The sequence below is a fragment of the Sarcophilus harrisii genome, chromosome 2 (genome assembly GCF_902635505.1).
Source record: "Sarcophilus harrisii chromosome 2, mSarHar1.11, whole genome shotgun sequence".
Taxonomy (NCBI): domain Eukaryota; kingdom Metazoa; phylum Chordata; class Mammalia; order Dasyuromorphia; family Dasyuridae; genus Sarcophilus; species Sarcophilus harrisii.
Window position 1 is genome coordinate 124754558 of NC_045427.1, and position 21449 is coordinate 124776006.

The 21449-nt window shown below is 43.5% G+C and overlaps 1 protein-coding gene across 1 annotated transcript; it reads right to left on the bottom strand.

Moving 5' to 3' along the window:
• Positions 1-483: 483 nt before the first annotated feature.
• Positions 484-10800, bottom strand: STAR (steroidogenic acute regulatory protein). Its single transcript, XM_003757976.4, has 7 exons — positions 10640-10800; positions 8486-8599; positions 7849-7976; positions 4706-4864; positions 3925-4109; positions 2888-2981; positions 484-2423 (listed from the first exon to the last, which is right to left on the bottom strand). The coding sequence occupies exons 1-7, from the start codon at positions 10701-10703 to the stop codon at positions 2310-2312; spliced, it is 858 nt and encodes a 285-aa protein (XP_003758024.1). The 5' UTR covers positions 10704-10800; the 3' UTR covers positions 484-2309.
• Positions 10801-21449: the final 10649 nt, after the last annotated feature.

Below are 21449 nucleotides of genomic sequence, written 5' to 3' on the forward strand. Positions count from 1 at the left end.
GGCCTACCATATCTCTGGGTCCCTTGAGTGTCCAAGCCTTTCTGTAAGTGATAGGTATCTATTACATTGATTTAAAGTCAGTGGCTATTGTAACTCGAGTCCCTTTTATTTTGACATTTGCAATGTATACTGTTTCAAATCTGGGTTGGTTCTATGTAGGAATAAGTCCATTGAGGGGTAAAGTGATGATGTTGGAGAATGAAAGGGAGAAGAAGGAAGCTAGTCTGGTCCTAGATGACCAGCCTTAGCCTGAAGGGTTTAGAATTGGGGTGATGGTATTTAAAGAAACCCTGAAGTGAATTCTTTTGTAATGTTTTGCAAGTTTATATATTGGACTTTTTTACATCCCAGAGTTCACATGTACAGGGATTTTGTCTGTGTATGTATGACAGTCAAAGTGAGTGTGTACTTTGGGAAGAAGATCATTTGAATCAAGACTGAAAATTCCTATAATTCACATTCTCCTAAGGATGACAGTTAATATATTAGGATCATCAAACAGGTTGTTTTATTCCAAGCCAAAATTAAAAGTCTTAAAACCATGTCAGATTTCAAGCATAGTTACAATGAGTTTTGGAAATAGTTGAAGGGAATCCCTTCTTAAAGTCCCATGATCCTTGAAATGCCACAGCTTTTAGTCATGCTGAAAAACCTGGGTCTGTGTTTTTAGAAGTCTGTTCGCCTTTCTCTTGAAAGCAGCAATCATATTCTTGTCTTTTCTCATTTAAGGTTCTTTTGTGTATTTTTAAAAAGGAGTGATCTTTTCTACTCTGAAAGTCAATGTTCGTTGGCTAGTCATACCATAATGTACTAGATAAATGTGAGCTAATAATAATTTACCTCCCTCTGTGATCTTTGCACTCTAGGCAGGCCAGTCAAAATTGACATTTATATCCAAGGCAAGAATAGCTGTTTGGTTCATGCTCTTTGGAATAATCAAAATAAATAGTAATAAATACCATCTCATGTTGTAAAACTTAAAACAATAAATAGCAATGTCCCCAATAGTATTTTTGAATAAATAAAAGCCTTGCTTCCACATCTTATACACCTTCCATCCTATTAACTATTTCATTTTGTGAAGTAGAGGGGAAAATATTTGAGAGCAGATTTATTCTTTGTTGCTTGCAAATCTTTTTAACAACAACAAAAAGCCTGCCCCAATTGAGAAGTGCCTGAAACTTGCAAAGAGACCATCTAAAAGTCAAGCATAGATTTATTAATAAAGAAATTTTCACTGAAGAATGGTATATCTTTTAGGCTTAAACAGTATTTTAAATGATAGGCTATGTCAACACATAGCTACTTTCCTAAGTCTCCTGAAGTTATGACAAGACAGGACATAAAATTTACTGGATTTGAATATCCCAAACAGAAATGTGAAGAGCTTAGCTTCAGAAAGGGGCATTTAATTCAACCCCTTACTATCATGAGGAAATTGAGGTGCAGAAGGGGAAAATAATTTGCTGAAGATCATAGAGCAATTAAGTGGCAGAGCCAGGATTTTGAAAGCAGGTTTTCTGGGTGCCATTCCACCAAGAATCATCTTCCCTTTTTAAGCTATTGGGAAACAGCTACAATGATAGTTTTGGTCAACCTTGCCCTGCTTCTTTTTCTTTCTTAGCATTCTTATTTTTCCTTTCTATTTGACATTCTTTCCTTTCTTCTAAGTAAACAAAATAGACACTCATGGACTATATTCTTTGGTGTTCATTGTTCATTTCTGACTTGAAAGTTTTTATAACTGATTCAGGCTTATAATTTAGTTTGCCAAAGAAATGATTGTTTAGTTTCCCTACCTTCCCATCACAGGCCATCTAGTCTGGGACTCTTCAGAGAAAGCTGAGGTCCACAAACATTTAGGGATGACCTACATGTGTAGCAGACTTAAGATTCAACCCCAGAGCCTCAACTCCAAAGGCAGGATTCTTTCCTCACGTCTTCCCCTTTCTTCAGTCTCACCCAAGGGGTTAAAAGTATTTTTAAATGTTTTTGCAGTTGAGGACTTAAAAGGCCTTGGACTAGCCTCGGCGCTGCCTGCTGTCTTCCAGCACGCCCTGACAGTGACCTTGGAAGGCTCTTGTTTCTTGGTGCTATCTCTGGGCTCAGCAAGTTTTGCCCTTATTTGCTATACTCTAAGCAGTTCCCTCCAACCCCCCACCCCCAGTTCCCTCTCACCACCCCACCTATTGTGAGGTCTAGAAAGGAGATTTTGCACAGACCCACAGGCTTTCTCCAGCTGGGTTTTTGCTAGTCAGTGTGTAGGCAACACCGCTTTTAAGGGATCATTAGGAGCTGTGTGGAGGTCTTCAACAGCTGATGGCAGAAGTGGAACTAGAGACCAGGTGCTTGCGAAGGTGGTTGGCAAAGTCCACCTGCGTCTGGGACATTACTTGGTTGATGATGGCCTTGGGTAGCCAGCCCTGTATCGTGAGACAAATAGAAGGTTTCCTTTGAGCTAAAAGATCTTAGCAAGGAGAGCCCCACGGCCCACCGACCACAATCCCACATCACAACGGGGCATGTTGGAATTCCGGATGGCCATCCCCTCTGTGAATGCTACCCAAGAAACAGGGCAGCTTGTAATGTTGGTCCCAGAGACCACAGAGCCTCACTGACCACAATCCCAAGGAGGAAAAGTTTGTAAAGAGATAGCTGAAACTACAGCTGCCCAAGACGGGGAGGGGAGGGAGGGAACAAGCGTTAAGTGCCTTCTGTGTGCCAGGCACTGAAATAGCTGATCTGATCCTTAGAACCCTGAGAGGTAGGTGCTGCCATTCTCCTTGTTTTATGGCTGAAGGAACTGGCAGACAGAGGGTAAATATTTGCCCAGGGCCCCACATGATGTCAGGCCAGATTTGAAGTTGGGTGGTCCTAACCCACTCACCTTGAGGTCAATGCTGAGCAGCCAGGTCAGCTTAGTCTTAGAGGGGTTTCCAGTCACCGGGCGGAGGACCATGCAGGTGGGACCATGCTCAGCCCTGAGCGATGAGCAGAATCAAAGTCATGAGGCGGAACTCGGAGTATCCAGTACCTATGCTATAATAGATATTAGAGCCCTCATGCTAGCAGCTAGTGTTTGTATTGTGCTTACTGTGGGACAGTCACTGTGCTGAGAGCACTTTGCTGCTATTCCCATTTTACTGTTCACTCTTCATGACTCCATGTGGGGCTTTCCTGGTAAAGATACTGAAATGATTTGCCACTTCCTTCTCCAGCTCATTTTACAGATGAGGAAACTGAGAAAAACAGGATCAAGTGACTTGCCCAGGGTCATACAGCTAGGAAGCAAGGTGGGATCTGAACTCAAGGCTTCCTGACTTCAGGACAGGCGCTCTGTCCACTGTGTTTATATTACCACAAGTCGTATTGAAAGAGAAAAATCGGAACAAAAGGGAAAAACCACAAGAAAGAAAAAAGTGAAAATAGGATCCTTCAATCTGCATTCAGTCTCCATAGCTCTCTCTATGCAGTAGCATTTTCCACCCAAAGGAGGTGGCTGTCCTTCTAAAAAGGGTCAGAACAGGGTTTGTGCCCCAGTGCAGAAGACGCTTGGAGAGCATCGATTTGGGATCAATGCGCCTCGGTTTGATGCTGGCTCTGGGACTTGAGTTGGCTTAGGCAAATGCCTTATACTCTTTGGCTCTGTTTGCTCGTGTGTAAGAGGAAGGGGTTGTACTTCACCAGCTCTAGATCTATGAAGGCCTTATCGTGGGGTTTTCCTGCCTTGGTCCCCCATTTCTCAGAGTGGAAAGAGTTTTTGTGGGTTTTGGTTTCATTGTTTTGGGGGGAGGTTTGCAAGAGAAGTTTGAAAAGGAAGGGGACTAAGATGGCTTGAGAAAGTCTTAGCTTTCTTTACTCCAGAGCCATATCTATGAGATACACTGGAAGCGACCTTAGAAGTGGAGGCCCAAGGGCGGTTACCTGATGATGCCCTTCTGCTCGGGCATATCCCCAAAGTGAGTCGCCATGCCGGCCAACACACAGGTGGAACCCCGGCGCTTGGCACACCGCACACTCACAAAGTCTCGGGGCCCCACAATGTTGCCTGGCGTCTCGGCAGCGATCTCGTGGGTGATGACTGTGTCCTTCCCGATCTTCTGCAGAACCTGCACAGAAGCACATACGTCAGCAAGGAGGGAAGAGAGAAAGGGCTCATCGACTCCAACTTCTGAGGGGTGCTTCCTCCCCCAAAACTTGACACCCCACCATGCAGAGAGCCAGGTGCTGAGGGAGAGAGAACGAATAGAGGAGAGATGGTCCGCCCTGGGGCGTCAGCTGTCTGGTTAGGGTAGGAGACTCAAGGACCCGTTCATACCCTCTCTGCTAATAAAGATCATAATCACTCTAGGCCTCAGCATATGGTCTGCAAGAACTGCTGTGGCTGAAATACTCCCCGTGGTGGGCAGCCACTTTGTGCTTAATTAGGTTGGCGCCCAAGTCCTGGACCCACAGTGCTTCTCCTGGCAATACCTGCCATGGGCATGTATGTATGTACATCATGGGACGTGGTGTGCAGCCAGGATGACTCCCACGTCCACATGAGGGCTTGGAGGGTTTTAATGAAGGGCACAAAGTGATATTGTGAATATGTACTTTAAAAAAATTCAAAAAGTGGACTATGAGTTAAGGGGTTTTAGGGGGATTAGGGAAGGAGGCAAGAAATTAGCATGATGGTTGGGCTTTAAAGGCTAGACCACCTCACCTTAATCTCCTTGACATTGGGGTTCCAGTCCCCCATGTCTTCCATTCGTTCCACTAATTCCTCATAAAGCCTCTCCATCGGCTGATCCACCATCACCTCCAGCCGGAACACCTTGCCCACATCTGGGACCACCTTGCTCAGCACTTTGTCTCCATTTGCCTGTTGGAGAAAGACCAGAGAGCTGGGAAAACATTTGGGAAGAAACACCTTCCACCCCTCAGTCCAGAGCAGTTCCAGACAGAGCATGGAGAAAAGGGAGAGAGCAAGACAATCAGAATACCCCAGAGTCAGAAGGGGCTTCAAAAGACCCTGCAGCCAGAATCGTCATCTGGCCAGGAGGCGAGTTACTGGCACCCAAGCCTTCACCAAGCAGCTGGCTCCAGGTTTTCCTTGCCATGACTATTTCTTAAACCCTACTCTGCCCTGATTAGACCACCCTGAGGGTGCTGTACTCAGTCCTGACAGCACATTTTAGGAAGAGTCACAACAATCACTGATAACAGTAAGTAATACCAGTACCTAATGTGGCGCAGGTCCTGGAGGTCACGCCCCACAACCTGTTCAAGGAGAGACTTAGGGTAGGACGCGAAGAGCAACATGGTGAGGTGGACCCAGTGCTGGGCAGTCAGAGTCCCCTCTGAGACCAGCCATGTGAGGATGGGCAAATCATTTGGTTTCTTTAGCCCTCAGTTAACTCCCAAATGAGGGAGCTGGTGTCAGGACCACCAAGATTACTGTCAGCTTTGAAGCTCTGATCCTAAGGTCTTTCTAAAGGGCTATCCCTATGGGAGAAGGGCTACATTTGTCCTGCTTGGGCCCAGAGGACAGAACTAAGAGTAAGGTGTAAAAAGTTGGAGGCAGTCGGGTGTAAGAGGTTTTTCCTCTTCAGAGGCTGAATGAAAACAGGGGTCAGGGGGAGAGGGGGGGTAGGTTGTCAAGTGGGTTTGGTCCAGAGAGGAAGGAGGAAGATCCCTTCCCTCTTCTTGTAGGGCAGCAAAGGGGGAATGAGATAATCAGAAGCATGCGAATGATGATGACATCCATGGCCTCCCCCAGACCATGCCAGTGGGATTGTTATCACAGCTGAGGTCAGGCTTTGACCTTGGAAGTTCACTTATAGAGTTATTTGAGAAAAAAGCTCTGTCACTAGGGGAAATGGTGATCTCTCCTTTCCAAACAGGTAGTTATCTTCCCCCAAGTAACCAGTGGTGAGGAGTCCAATTGTCCATTGCCCAATATCCCAGAGAATTTGGGAAAGTAATTGATAACGTCAAAAACCTGCTATGCTATTATGGCATAATAGAAATGGTAACTACAAATGGAATTAATGTAATTAAAGTTTGCCAAGCACCTTGCATAGATGATCTTTGATCCTGGTAATAGCCCTGTGAAGTAGGGAGTAGGCATTTTTTTCCTAGTTGGTTGCTGAGAAAATGGAGGTTCATTGGGGATAAATGACTTGCTTGTAGCCTAGTCACTCCACTAAAAAAAATCGAGTTGGGGTTCAAACCCAATTAAAGATCAGCACTCCCAATTCAAAGATCAGCACTCTTGTTACCACTTTATATTGCCCCTACAAGATTTAGTCTTAGTTTAGAACTGGTGAACCGTGTGACTGGACTCAACCTCTGAATTTCAGATTCTTCATTTGGAAAATGGAAACTATATATACATATCCATATTGGTACAAGGAAAGGACTTTGTAAACCTTAAAGTGCTCTCGGAATGTGATTTCTCAATCGTTATCTTCCTTCAAGTACTATCCTATCCCTAAATAATGTTTCTACTGGTGATCAAAAAGTTGAGTAGTTTTCAGGGTTATGGGAAGTAGGAATAACCTTTGAATTCAGGAAAACAAATTTACAGGGCCCTGGAGTTCTGAGCTCTGTTCATCAAAGGAAATCAAGTATCCCCCACTGGTAGAATAGTCAGGAGCATATAAATAACTACTTGACCTTAAAGGGAAAAAACACAATTTTGATCAGAAGATTGGGTTCAAGTTTTCCACACAGTAATTTATCTTATAATCTCAGGAAAAGTTGTTTTTATTTTTCTAGAACTCAAGTTTCCTCATCTCTAACTGAAGATTTATTCATTCAAAAAGCAAACATTTATTAAGCCATGTGCCGGACACTCTAGAGGTATTGAAAATACAAAAACAAAAAAGTCCCAGCTTTGCCACTAACTAGCTGCATAACTTTCCCTCTCCAGGTCTCAGTTTCTTTATCTGTAAAATGATATCAGATCAGGAGTTTTTAATATTTTTCATGTCATGGGTTCCTCAGAATGATTTTTCAAAACCCACAGTGGAAGAAAATGATAACTGTCGATTATAGCTTAGTGAAAATATATAATTTTTTTCCTGATTCAAGTTTATGGCCCCCTGAAATCTATCCAAAACCTCCCCTAAGGGGATCTTAAAAAAGAATCCGGAGACCCCAAGTTAAGAATCTCTGAACTTCATCCTGACATCTTGGGGAGGAGGTGGGGGCAAGGAGAGGAAAAATTGGAACAAGAGGTTTGGCAATTGTCTATTTGTAAAGTTACCCATACATGTAACCTGTAAATAAAAGGCTATTAAAATAAATAAATAAATAAATAAATAAATAAAAATCTCTGACCTAGATGATCTATAAAATTCCTACCCACCCTGAATGCTACGTAACCTGTATTCCAAATCTCAGGTCTATCACCGGGACTTTCCATCACTTTCCTAAAAGTGACTATATCTAAACACTCATTTTATAGATGAGAAAACTGAGGCTCAGGGAAGTCAAGTTACTAATTGCGTGTCATCCGGCTAATAAACATCAAAGTTGGGATTCTAACCCAGGCTCTGTGAATCTAAATGCAGGGCTTTTTGCACACCAAGGAGCCTCTGTACATCTAAGGAGAATATAGGTATAATAAGCTCCTTAAGGCCAGAAACTGCCTTTTTTTTTGGTCTCCTTAGGGCTTACCACAATGCCTTAGCAGGTGTCTAATCAATGTTTGTTGAGTGACTGACATGGATGATACAGTCGGTTCTCTAAGAGCATGGGGAGATTATTCTAAATCAGGGAAGATATGGGTGGAGTTTCAAGCAGATTTCACTATCCCTAGGGGGGAAAAAGCACCCAAGTCTTCTGACCTCCCGCTCTTACCTTCTCCGTCTCACTCTTCCATCCATCCTGATTGCCAAGGATGCCCAGGGCTTTCTGCATGGCCTCCTCCCCCTGTCGTAGATAGGCCATGTCCTGGTCACTGTAAAGGCTTTCTTCCAGCCGAGAGCCTGGGGATTATAGGCAAAGTGGCCCCTTGAAGAAGGCAGGACCCCAGTGATCTCTCCACGCTACCTGCTTCCCATTCCCATTAGCTTTATCTCTCTGTGTCTGTCAGTTTGCCTACTTGTTTCTTTTGGCAAGGCAGCTGGGGCTGGGCTTGCCCAGAGTGCCACAGTAAGTGCTGAGTGTCTGAGGCTGGATTCACTGGGGTCCCCAGACTCCGGGGCCGTGCTCTCTCCACTGCACCATCTAGCTGCTCCTCCGTTAGCTTTAATCATTCAGTTCTCTGAAGCCTCAGCTTCCTCCAAAGAGTCTGATTCCAACAAGCAAGTAGGGACAGACAAAAGAGATGTGAAGGATGCTGCGGTGAGGAGAGGGCTGGCTGGTTCTAGGAAATCAGCTCACCACCTTCTCTGCTCAGAAACCCCCCGAGCACAAGCGAGGGCAGAAGCCCCCTGGGAGCTAGAGTAAGACTTTTCCCTCCAGCTGGTGAAATTTCTGAGGTGCCAGCACTTACTGAGCAAGGAGCTCCGGCGGCGAACCTGGTTGATCCAGGCGCTGGGTGATGGGCCTCCTAGTGCCCTCTTGCTCAGTTCCTGGCTGATGGCCATGATGGTCTGTTGCCTTAGACCTTCAGAGAGGAGGAGAGAGAAACAAGAATGTTAAGGCTGACACAGAGCTCAACAGAGCTGATATTTACATAGGACTTAAAAGGTTTAAAAGTGCTTTATTTCATCCTCCCGTTTGCCTCTCAGAATAACTCTTTTAGGGAGTTATCCCCATTTGACAGATAAGGAGACTGAAGCTTGTAGAGTTTACGTGACTTGCTTAGGACCACACAGCTGAGCATTCATCCTTTGGTCTTCCTGACTTCCACTCCAGTGTTCTCCCTTTACCTGATTCCATCCTTTTCTTTTATGAATGGGAAATAGGAAGCCTAGACAGGTGAGATGACTTGCAGGACACATTTTCAGGCTTCCACCTGGTCTCCATTGCCATCTCTACTATACCCTACTGACTAAGTAAGAACCAGCACAGACTACAAATTTTTTTTTTTAAAACAACTGGGGTTAAGTGACTTTCCCCAGGAACACACTAGTATATGAATAAGGCCAGATTTAAAACAAACTACAATCTTGAGTAGCTCAGCACTTGGCAGTGGAAGGCTGGACCAGATGCTTTCTGGAGATTCCCCTTTCAATCTTCATATTTATTCTGGGCACGAAGCCCATTTGAGGTCAAGTGAAAACTAAGACAAAGCTAGCAACAAGGGCAATGAAAACCAAAAACCTCCCTCCACTTCTGCAAGAGCAGATTTTAGATAATGAACTCAATGGAAAACTGACTCTTTGTATTGGAAATCCTTCCTAGCCAGAGCAGCTTTGTTTCAGTAACTAAAAACCTATACAAATTGCCTATGCAATTTGTTTTTCTAGGAAATCTCCCTCTTGAATACCTGTCCAAGCATTTCTGTGATTGCTGCTACCTCACCTGTCATCTTCATCCCTGTCTCCCCATCTCCCTGAGATTACAAGTAGCCAGAGTCGCTTTGGTATCTTTATAACTGAAGTTATTATTTGATGGTCACCCATAATATCTTAAAATTCAGGCACCCAGTCACTCCTGGAAACCATAAACTGCATTCAGAGAACCTGGCCCCAATTCAGAGAAATTCAGAAAACAGAGACAGAAGCTATAGATTTTATTAAGATGACCAGGCAATTCTTGCAGCTTGTGACTTTCAAGGGAGGTAAGAGAGCATAAGGGTAGAGAGAGGGGGAAACTAAAAGCAAGGGGGAAATGAATTTTCTTTCTTCAGCTCGGGTCTCTCCTTAAGTTTAGGAAAAAATCAAAACCAAAACCTGAAATTGAAAGCTTGCAAAATACTTTGTTTAGAATATGTCTTTATCACTTCACAGCAGCCCTGAAGCAGTTAACATGCCTCTTTATCTTTCGCAGATGACAAAACAGAAATTAAAAGATTTGCTTATGGTTAACATAGCAAGTAAGTTTGCCAGATGTAAGATTGGAACTTAGATCCAGCTTTCATTCTTGCTTCCCCAAATTATTTTGGTCTCTGGTAATTCCTTTCTCCTTTCTCTCCCTGACTTTATATATTTTGTAGCATTAAATCCCCTGGGGTGAAGGTTGAGATAGAAATGGGGAGAGTCTACCTCATTTCAGAAACCTCTTTAATGGAGTTACTAAATCTTTTGGGTATTCCGAAGGCATCATACGGGGCCTTTCATGGCTTCCCATTTTACTTCCCATTGGGGTCAGTTTGAGGCAGAGAGGGGGCAATTGCTTCTGGCATGGGAATCAATGCATGAGACCACTACTTTTCCCCCCCCCCCCGCCTATTGCTCTTCCCCTCCATCCTTTCCCCCCTCATTCTCTTCCTCCTTTGCCTATACTTTAATACCCACAATTTGCCTCCTTCTTCAAATCCTCCTTGATCATCCCCAGAAAATCCACATACACGGAAAACTCCCTTTGTCCCTTTATAAAGAAGGAAAGGAAGGCTCGGTGAAATTAAGTGAATTTGCCAAGTCTGATTAGTGTCAATCTTATCTAACTCTACCAGCCAAGTGCTCTTACCAATGCACCCTACTGTCCAAGAACCCCAGGACCCTCCTCAAAAAAGTCCCCAGGCCCAGCCCAGAATCCTCACCCTTCATGTTCCTCAGATGTCTGTAGGAGCTCCCAGCACACAATTTAAAAGTCGCCAGAAACATTGTTCCCTGGGGCACAGCTTTCCCGGCCTGTTAAGATTTGGTCTCCTGGTCCAGCAGCTGCTCTTGGGGCCTCTGGGTGCTCCCTCTTAAATGCCTACAGCTGAAGGTTGGAGATTAAGGGAGGAGGAGATAAAGGGACCATCATTCACAGAGAGAAGGAAGGGGTCAAGGATAGAGATACATTGCTTCACTGAGATGCTCAGGAGGGGAAGGTGGAGGGAAAGGGGAGGGGAGGCCCTGCAGCTGCAGCTTGTGGCTGTGGCTAGGAAAGTGGAAACTAAGGGGAGTGGAACACGGAGAAGCAACTAAAATCGAGTCTGGAGGGTAAGCTATGCACCCCAGCAGGGACTGTGTCTTCTGGCCCGAATATCAGAGCTGAAAGGAACCTTCCGATATAGAATGTGAGAAAGATAAAGCTGAAAGACACCCAAAGAGACTCTGTATTCCAAACCCTTCATTTCACAGATGGATAAACTGAGGCCCATAGAAGGAAGCTTTGCCTAAAGTCAAAGCTAGTCACTCATAGAGTCAGCGCCTTCTGCTTTCTTGCTTCCTTGCCTTTTTCCTAACTGCCTCTCACTGCTCTCGAGATTCTCTGCTGCTTTTGGAGATTTCCTTCATTCACTTAGTCAAGATACGCGTGTTGAGCTCCTGTTATATACAAGGCAGTGGGGCACACATCGGCTTGAACGCTGTCACTACTTGAATGGCTTACTTTTTGGGGGGTGATGGTCCCCAACCAGGCAGTCAGGGTCAAGCGACTTGCCGGCAGCCGCACAACTAATAAGTGTCTGAAGACAGATTCGCGCCGCATCCACCAGGCCATCTAACTGCCCTCACAATCAGCTTTTCTAGCCTCCCTTTCCTTAAATGCGAGATAAGGGAAGCTGAGCCAGACTAGCCATCAGGGTCCCACCCAACTCTAGGGCCGTGTAGCCCCTGCGATCTTCAAGTCCCGTATTGGACCTCACTTTCCAAATCACTCCGCTTCGGTGGGAGGTCCGGAGGGAACCTGCCCGGGATAACGGGACTCCGTTCTGGACAGCCCCGGGAGAGCAGGACGTCGCCGTTCCCGGCCAGCACAGTGCTGGAAAGCGATCCCTGGGACGCAACAACAACAAACAAGTCGCGGGCTTTCCCTTGGGATTCGTGCGGCCTCCTCCCGCTCACTTTGCGGAAGAGGAGTGAGGCGGCACAGCCAGGAAGTACCGGGGGCCGGAGGGGACGAGTTCCCGCTTTCGGGCCGCGCTCTAACCACTGGCTACCCCTCCCACTCATCAGCCGCCCACTCTTTGTGGCCTCGAGTTGTGCTGCGCTTGTCGGCGCCCCTCCTTCGTCTGCCCTCGTAGAAGGAAGCGCAACGAAGGCAAAGGCTGGGTCTGATCCATCCTTTTCCCTCCCTTGACGCCTAGCCCGAGCTCGGTGTCTGGCCCTTAGCATCTGCGGGGGAGAAGAGGAAACCCCTCTCCGGGTCCCATTCCCCGCCTCAGGGCCCTGCCTAGAACCTCTGTCCTCCCTCCCCCTCACACATTAAGTTAGTCGGTAAATCGGAACCCGGGAGAAACGCGGAGGGGAGTGCGAGCACACGTGCGCACGTGTGTCTGGCCCGGGGTCCGGCCGGGCCCAGCGTCACCGCGAGCCGGGGAGGGCGGGGCGGAGGAGGAGGAGGCCGCGGGGAGAAGGGCAGCCCAGATAAGCTCAAGGCCCCGGTGTCGCCATCCCTGTGTGAATTACGGCAGCTCGGGGGACCGAGGCTTCCTGCGGGCGGCGGCTGACGTCAAAGGCTGCCCAGCTCTCCCGGAGGGAGGGGGCCGGGAGGGGAGCTGCCGGCGACCTCCGCCGGGGCCAAGGCCCGGGGAGGAAGCCGCCTCGGGGAGGACGGGCAGCGCGTGTCTCACCGAGCCGTCGGAGAGCTCGGTGGGGAGAGGGCAGCGGGGGGCTGCAGAAAGCAAGGCCACGGACTCTCCGGGACGGGGTTTCCCCGCCCGAGGGCACCGCGCCCACACGGCTGGCGCGGAAAGCTTGCCTCAGAGCGGGGCAGTCGGCCGCGGAGACCGTGACGGCCGTGGCGCGCGTGGGGAGATCTTTCTCCCGCTTCCCAGGAGGCGCGCGGCGCGGCGCCCTCCCGCCTCCCCCCGCCCGAGTCCTGCCCGTTCCGGCTCGGCCGTAAGCCCCTGCAGCCCTCCGCCCCATGGCCGTTGCCGCGCTCGCGGCCCCCACTCGTGTCCTACTCAGCGCCACTTGTGAGACCCACGGCCCAGAGAACACCCAGCGCCTGTGGCATAAACTAATTAAGCAAATCGAATAATTAGCTCGGCAGTGGGACCGATCTGCTCCCACCCAGCTGCAGCCCCCTCTCGTGGTGTTAGCCCCTCCAGACCGTGCAGGAAGGCAGATAACCAGCATTTCCCAAGCCCCTGCTTTGTGCCCGATGCCGCGCTGAGCCGGGGGTTCAAACAAGTAGAGGAAAGGGCAGGCCGCCTCTGCCCGCGGAGAGGCTGTACTCCAAGGGAACCGCCAAGGAGGGTGGGGAAGGTGCTCCCGGGGAGCCAGGTCGGGAGCGGAGGGAAGCCAAGTCGGTCTGGGCCGGGCCCCAGCGAGGTGCGCCCTCCCCTCGCCTCCCCTGCGCAGCCCGTCGGTGGGAGAAGGGAGAGGGCCCTTGCCGGGGGAGAAGACAGCGGGCACTGAGGGAGATTCTCAGATAGGGCGGCAGCCGTGTTATGGTGGGGAAGCCCAGTATTCTCATTTTGATCTTCCTCTCTCCCTTCTCTATATCTTCATATGGACTGGCCTTCAGACCTGTAAAGGACTCCTGAGAGGAATGATTATTTCTATCTCACAATCATAGCTAAGTTACTATTGGGGAAATCCAGGATATTTTCCCTTCAAACCTTATCCTCTACTAGGTCAAAGCAGCCTCTGAAGAATAGGATTGATAATGAGATTAAATTTAACATTCTCCTCAATCTTGTTCAGACCCTACCCAATTGGGGAAGCCCAGTGTGTTCTACTCAGATTTGGGGAAGGAGTGGGGCAGGGACTGGAGGGAGAGAGATTTCTCCTGCGTTCTGCTGAGGAGGGGTTAACCTTTGTCGAGATGGGCCTCTGGGGTGGTCTGGGAATGAGTAACAAAATCCAAGTCAGGTTCCCCCAGCTCCTCATTAGAATAAATCCACCTCTCATAATATTCATTCTGCTCATTAATTATTAACCAATTAGAATTGATTACCATTTGTCAGGAACACCCACTCTTCCAAGGGCATCCACCTTTAGTTTAAGAGAGAAGCCAAATGACCCTCTTTTATTAAATGGTAATTGTAATTAATAAAATGATTAATTACCCAGAAATTATGCCTCTTGAACTTTTCATCAGTCACTCTTCTTTCTTCGTCTTTGCCTCCTGACCATCTTCCAAGTCCCAGTCTAGTTGTGATCTCCGTCAAGAAAATTTCACAATCATTCAAGTTGAAGTAATCCTTCTGCCTCTCTTTGATGTCTATGTATTTATGTTATAATTTGATGTATGGGTTATCTATGTGTTGTACTGAGTTTTTTTTTTTTCAATTGTGTCTGACCCTTCATGACCCCTTTTGGGAGCTTTCTTGGCAAGGATACTGGAGCAGTTTGCCATTTCCTTCTCCAGCTCATTTTACAGATGAGGAAACAAAGGCAAATAGAGTTCAGTTGACTTCCAGAATCTTTGAGATCAAATTTGAAGTCAGGTCTTTCTAACTCCAGACTTAGCACTTTTACCACTTTGTTACCCACCTGCCATCTACATGCTGTATCCTTAAATATTAGGCTTCTTGAAATCAGGGATTGTGGCCATACCCTGTTTGTGGGAAGTGCTTAATTAATAATTAATATTTGTTGAACTGAATGTTAGAGATGTTAATGGAACCTGGACGTAGAAGCTAGACTAAAATGGCAGTATCATTGAGCATACATATTATATATACACGTATACATAATACTCAGGTGGACCTACACACAAGAAATGATACCAGCCATCTCTGCTCTAGAATAAGTTACATTTATATGACACGATGGTTTACCTCAACAACAGGATTGCCTCATCACAACCTTGTGAGTTACGTAGTACAAATATTTTCATCCCCATATTCACAAGTGAGGAAATTTGGCCTTTAATCAAGGTTCAGTGACTCATCTTAAGTCATAGGTGAGTAATCATGGAATTTAGAGTTAGAAGGGATCAGATGCCCTTTTTGTAGTGGCTAAAAACTGGAAACTGAATGGATGTCCATCATTTGGAGAATGGCTGAATAAATTGTGGTATATGAAAATTATGGAATATTACTGTTCTGTAAGAAATGACCAACAGGATGATTTCAGAAAGGCCTGGAGAGACTTACACGAACTGATGCTGAGTGAAATGAGCAGGACCAGGAGATCATTATATACTTCAACAACAATACTATATGATGACCAGTTCTGATGGATCAGGCCATCCTTAGCAACGAGATCAACCAAATCATTTCTAATGGAGCAGTAATGAACTGAACTAGCTATACCCAGAAAAAGAACTCTGGGAGATGACTAAAAACCATTACATTGAATTCCCAATCCCTATATTTATGCACACATGCATTTTTGATTTCCTTCACAAGCTAATTGTACAATAATTCAGAGTCTGATTCTTTTTGTACAGCAAAATAATGTTTTGGTCATGTATACTTATTGTGTATCTAATTTATATTTTAATATATTTAACATCTACTGGTCATCCTGCCATCTAGGGGAGGGGGTGGGGGGATAAGAGGTGAAAAATTGGAACAAGAGGTTTGGCAATTGTTAATGCTGTAAAGTTACCCATGCATATATCCTGTAAATAAAAGGCTATTAAATTAAAAAAAAAAAAAAAAGAAGGGATCAGATGGCAAAGCCTTCCTTTCATACAGGAGGAAGCCAAGGCTCAGAATTTAAACTACCATCTCAAGGTACACAGGTAACTAAATGGGGATTAAACTCTGCTCCTCGGATGCCAAATCCAGGCATCCTGTGCATTGACCTGAAATGATCTCCTTACTCATGGCTGACTTTTGGATTCCCCTAGGATTCAGCTCAGATCTCAGACCATTGGTCTGGTCCCTCCACAGCTAGTGCCTGCCATGCACAAAGTATAAAGCTTTTAGGTACAGTTATTTGCCTAGTTTCCCCAGTTAGAATGTAAACCCTTTGAGGGCAAGTGACTTTCTTTTGAGTTTCTTTGTATCTCCAGCATAGCGGCTGGCACATGGGAAGTGGATTGACTGACTGAGACTAAATTGTTAAGTGTTTTAAAGTGCATTTTTCTATTTAGGATTGTACCCACTCTACAAAGTAAGTATATAGATATCACCATTTTACAGATGAGAAAACTGAGACAAAGAGGATAATTGAAAAGTACATATGGGGTATCCCTTTCCCTTAATCACACCTACTCTGTTCTAGCTCCCTTTTATGTGTCTTGCCTCATTAGAATATTAAGTTCCTTAATGTCCTTAGCATTCTAGGCCTCAGATTGCTCTTTGGGCAAAATGAAAATTAATTTATTTTTTATTCTTTGTCAAAATGGAGGGTTTTCAGTCTGTCTTTCATACCTGAAAAAGTTCAAGACTGTCCTCATAACCACTTGTGGCCCCTCCAGGAGCTAATGCTCTTCCTCCCATGTATCCATTTTGTGCATATTCCTTAAGCACTTTATACGTCTGTGCTGTCTTATATTCATTTTCTGGTTACTTTACATATATACACTGTCTCAGAAGAATGTAAGCTCTTTGAGGATAGGGCCTGTTTTACTTTGTCCTTTTTATCTTTCTCACTGCATACATTCCTGGCACATAACAGATATATAAAAATATTTGTAGATGGTCTTGGGAAAGTGAGAGAATTCTATTTGCCATTATAAAAAATGTGAAAAAAATACATCATTTTTAGAGTAATAAAAAAAGAATGTAAGTTTCTTGAAGGTAAGAACTGTCTTTTTTATTTGTGTTCTTAGCACTAAATACAGTACCTAACATATAGTAAGCATTTAATAAAAGTTCTTCCTTCCTTCCTTCAGGTGGACTCAAAGGAAATGATTCCTTATCCTTTCCTTTCCTTCCTCCTTCTCTTCCTTTTCTTCCTTCCCTACTTGCCCCTCTCCCTTCCTTCCTCTCTTCTTTCCTACCTTCCTCTCTTGCTGTTAAAAATTGTGATAGTTCTTGGTTTTATATAAATACTTCTATTCATATCAAAAAAGCTACTTTTATTCCTTGTTTTTAACATAAATGAGTATTTACTGTATTTTATCAAAAGCCTTTTCTACACCTACTTGTATAAGCATATGTTTTTGTTGTTTGTATGAATAATATCGATAAAGTACAGCTTCTAGGGAAATATAGCAATACTTCTAAGGTCCCCTGATCTTACAATGTTATTGTTCTAACAATCAGTCTGTCAAAGATTCTGAAGTCTTTGGGTCTTAGAATAATAGTCCTATAAACATTGCTGACTGTCAAATAACCTGCTGGTCAGTGATAACCAAGTTCCTGAGACAGACCACTCCTCAAACCTCACTGTAAGCCATAAAATTAGCAAATAAGGAACATGAAGCTCTAGTCTCCCTAACTTTGTCCCAAATTTATCTTCTTTCTCTTGGTTCTTTGCTAAATCCTTTTGGAACTTAGCTCACTTCAACTGGCATTACAATTACAATAAACTTTGGCCCCTTGACTTAGAGATGAGTTCAAACCTGCAAATTCCTTTGAGACACCTCGAGCCACTGGTCTGCAACCCCAACCTTTTGGGGTCTCCTTCTGAACCTCAACATTTGCTGGCCCTGTACAGGGAGAGTCTGGCCTCCTCTGGCTTCATCCCATCCTTGTCAAAGTAAGCCCCCCATTTTTTCTCCCTCAATCAGATAGCTGGGATGCCCCAAGCACCTGGGAGAAGGTTTGTTTGGGTCATCTTGAGCTCTATACTCAACAAATTTTCCTTGACTGGGGATGCCCAGACTTGAAAATTCTTGCAATTTTCGGCAAAGTTCCTAGGGAACCTTTGCCATGGCTTTTAACAAAGATGGGACAGTCTTCTCTGTCATTTTTGTCTGTGTCTGTGTCTCTGTGCAGGCAGCCAGCAAGAAAAAGCTTCTATCTTATAGTTAGAATGCTGGGAAAGACTTCTTAAGATTCCACTTTAAGGGAATAAAGCCTGATTTTTTTTCCTGTGGACCTCAGTTCTGGCCAAGCTGAGGGCTACAGAAATAAAATTAGCTAATATTATAGAACTGCTAAAATGACATCTTACCAGATTCTCAAGGTTTTAAAGAGCAGTGATTAAGGAGTTTGGCAATTGGTCATTTTTAAGATTACAAGAAAGAAATTCCTGCTTTTTTCAGGATGTGGTATTGTGGTCATATCAGGTTTGACCAATCTGAGTTCTGTGACATAGCAGGGAGAGTTCCAGGTTCATCATGCCAGTAACTGCAAGGAATTTCTGATACGTTTAATTTAAGGAATTTGCAGCTATCTTCAGTTTCACAAGAGCATGAATATTCTAGTCATCTTTTCATGGTATAATTCTAAATTGCATTCCAAAAGTCAGACTAAATCACAGCTCCACCAATAATGGAGTTTGCCTGTTTTTCCTTTTCCTCAATTGCTCTAATATTGATTATTTTCATCTTTTTTCATCTTTGCCAATTATGTATCAATACCACTGATTGCAACCTTCTTTCTGAATAGTCCATCTTTTTTGTTAATATTTTTCTAATGATGCAACATAGCTATAAATTATGAAGTGTTACAAAGCTCTGAAACATTCAAATTTAGTGTCAGCCAGAGAGTAAGAGAGAGATATATGATGGACATAAATAGGCTGCACCATATCACCAAAGACAACTTGTGTGTGAGTGGTGACAAAGAGATAGATGAGTAGAAAAAGTAAATGAACTAAACCTTTAGTGAAAACAACAGAAAACAAATGAACAGTTTATGTTCTAAGCTAGCTCTCACATAATATAAATATCATAGCATCTTGGAGTTGAAAGTGCTCTTACCAATAATCTGGTCTAACTCATATCCAAAAATGAACCTTTTCTGCAATACACCCAAGTAAACATCCTACCTTTATTAGAAGCCCTCTGATGAGACACTTATTAAGGGCCTACACTGTGTCAGGTACAAAGATATCTTATCCACAAATACACAAATCATCAATGACAAGTGGAGGTAAACTCTATTTACAAGAGACTCTACTTTTGAATTATTATAATGGTTAGGAAAATTTTCCTGACATCAAGCCTAAATCTGCCTTTTTGTAACTTTCATTGCTCTTTGTTCTGCTCTAAAGAGCCAAATTCAACAAGAGCAATCCTTAATAATAACTAATCTATAGAACCTCCTATGTGCCATGTACTCCACTGAGTGCTTTATATATTTTATTTTAGGTAATCCTTACAAGTCTGGAAGACTGGTGATATTTTTATGTTCATTTCACACATGAGAAAACTAAGGAGACAGAGATTAAGGAACTTGTTCAGAGTCATACAACTTGTAAGTGTTGGAGGTGAGATTAGAATCAGGTCCTCCTGAGTCTAGATCCAGCCTTCTGTCCACTGAGTCACGTAGCCACACTTCTTCCACATGACATGACGGCTATCACATTCTTGCATCATGCTATTCCTTCCACTGGTTCTCGTGACATATATTAAGAAGTTATTTGTCTTATATTTTTATTACTGACATTTATTAAGTACTTACTGCGTATAAAATACTTGCTAAGAGTTGAGAGAATACAATTAGAGAAAGTAAGCTGGTCCCCACTCTCAAGGATCTCACATTTCAATGGGAGAAAAAATATATACAGAAAGTTTCTGCTACAAGCGAGGTGGAGGTGTCCATGGTGCTTAAAATGCAGAGACATAATTGTTTCTTCTTTAATTGTCATTTCCATTAATAAAAAAATATCAGTTTCTGATGTTGAAGCATTTAACAATGGTAATAACTTTGGTGCTAAGAACTTTCTTTTATGGGTCTTCAGTAGCTGTGGCTGCAGGAGCATTTCCCAGGCTGCATTTCTACAAGGGTTTGTTGCTTCCTAGGATGATGGCTGAACGCACTGGGCTAAAAGTATTACTTTTCTTTCTCTCTGTCTCTCTGTTTCTTTTATCTTTTTGTCTCTGTCTCTCTCTTTTTAATATATTTTAGAATTTATTTTAAACTTAAATACAAAATGAGGAGAAAACTGTCGTGCACACAGCAGAACATACAAAAGAATTCAGTATAAAACAAAAAATTTCCATTTCAAGAAAAGTAATAAAAACTACATATTGTTTTCAAAGCTGCCCTTGTTTTTCTTTTGTTTTCTACTCTACATTTTTTACTATATTTTTTTACTCCTCTTTCCCACAAAGAAGGCTATAATTAAGCTTGGAGATATAGATATATATATACATATATATGGAGATATAGATATATACAAAAATATTTATAAACATAAACATACATACATATACAATCATACACAAATATGTAAAATCATGCTATACTTATTTTCACTTCTCATCTATTTCTCTCAAGGTACGTAGCATCTTCCTTTATTAATTCAAGTCTTTCCATGTTTTTCTAAATCAGCTCATGATTTCCTTTCTTTAATGCCATTATCTTTTTTTTAAAGTTGTTTATTTTCAAAACATGCATAGATAATTTTCAACATTCACCTTTGCAAAAATTTGTGTTCCAAGTTTTTTTTTTCCCTTCCATTCCCCTTACTCCCTTTCCTAAATAGCAAGTAATCCAATATGTTAAACATGTGCAATTCTTATACATATATATTTCCACAATCATCATGGTACACAAGGAAAAAAATGAGAAAGAAAACAAAATGCAAGCAAACAACAACAACAAAAAGAGTGAAAATGCTATGTTGTGTTCCACATTCAATCCCCATAGTCTTCTCTCTGGGTGCAGATGGCTCTCTTCTTCACAAGTCCATTGGGAATGGCTTGAATCACCTCAGTGTTGAAAAGCAGCTCATCATTTTTTATATCATGCCTCATTCCACCTGATCAAATCCTTTTTAAGAGATTAACTATGAAAAGTTTCTCCTCCTACCAATTTTCTGCATTCCTTCTATTCTTGTCTATAAGAAAATTTTAATTTAAAATAATTGAAATTATCCATTTTATACTTACTAATTTATAATTTATACTTATTAAACTATATTATAAGATTTTTCTATCATTTTTGCCTCTCATTTTTTTAAAGTTCCTGATTTTTTCTTCTTCCATATGAACTTTGCTATTATTTTTTCCAGCATTGCTCTTCTTAAGGCTCTTGGGTTCAGAGTCTCTGATGATCTGTCACCATCAGATCTGAGGTAAAAGGAAGTTAGGGTGGTAGTGGTTTGATTTGCCTCACATATATTGCTTCCTGTCCCTTAGGGGTCTTGTTGCTACACTGTCTTTCTTGCCCTGTGGGTGGCTGTTGGGTATGGTTGATCCCTTCTCCATAGGAGCTGACTGGCTAGATCAATGGTGTCAAATTCAAATAGAAAACAGAGGCTTTAACACCACACATAAGGATCCTTATGGGTCACATATTGACTTAGAAAACCACATGTTTATATATTTCTTTTTTTATTAACATACCAACACATTAAAATCAAACGGAAACCGCATTTTAATTTGATTTGACCAATAGGCCACGTTTTTGACACCTCTGTCTTACATGATGGCATTAAGAGGCTGTCCAGGAAGCAAGA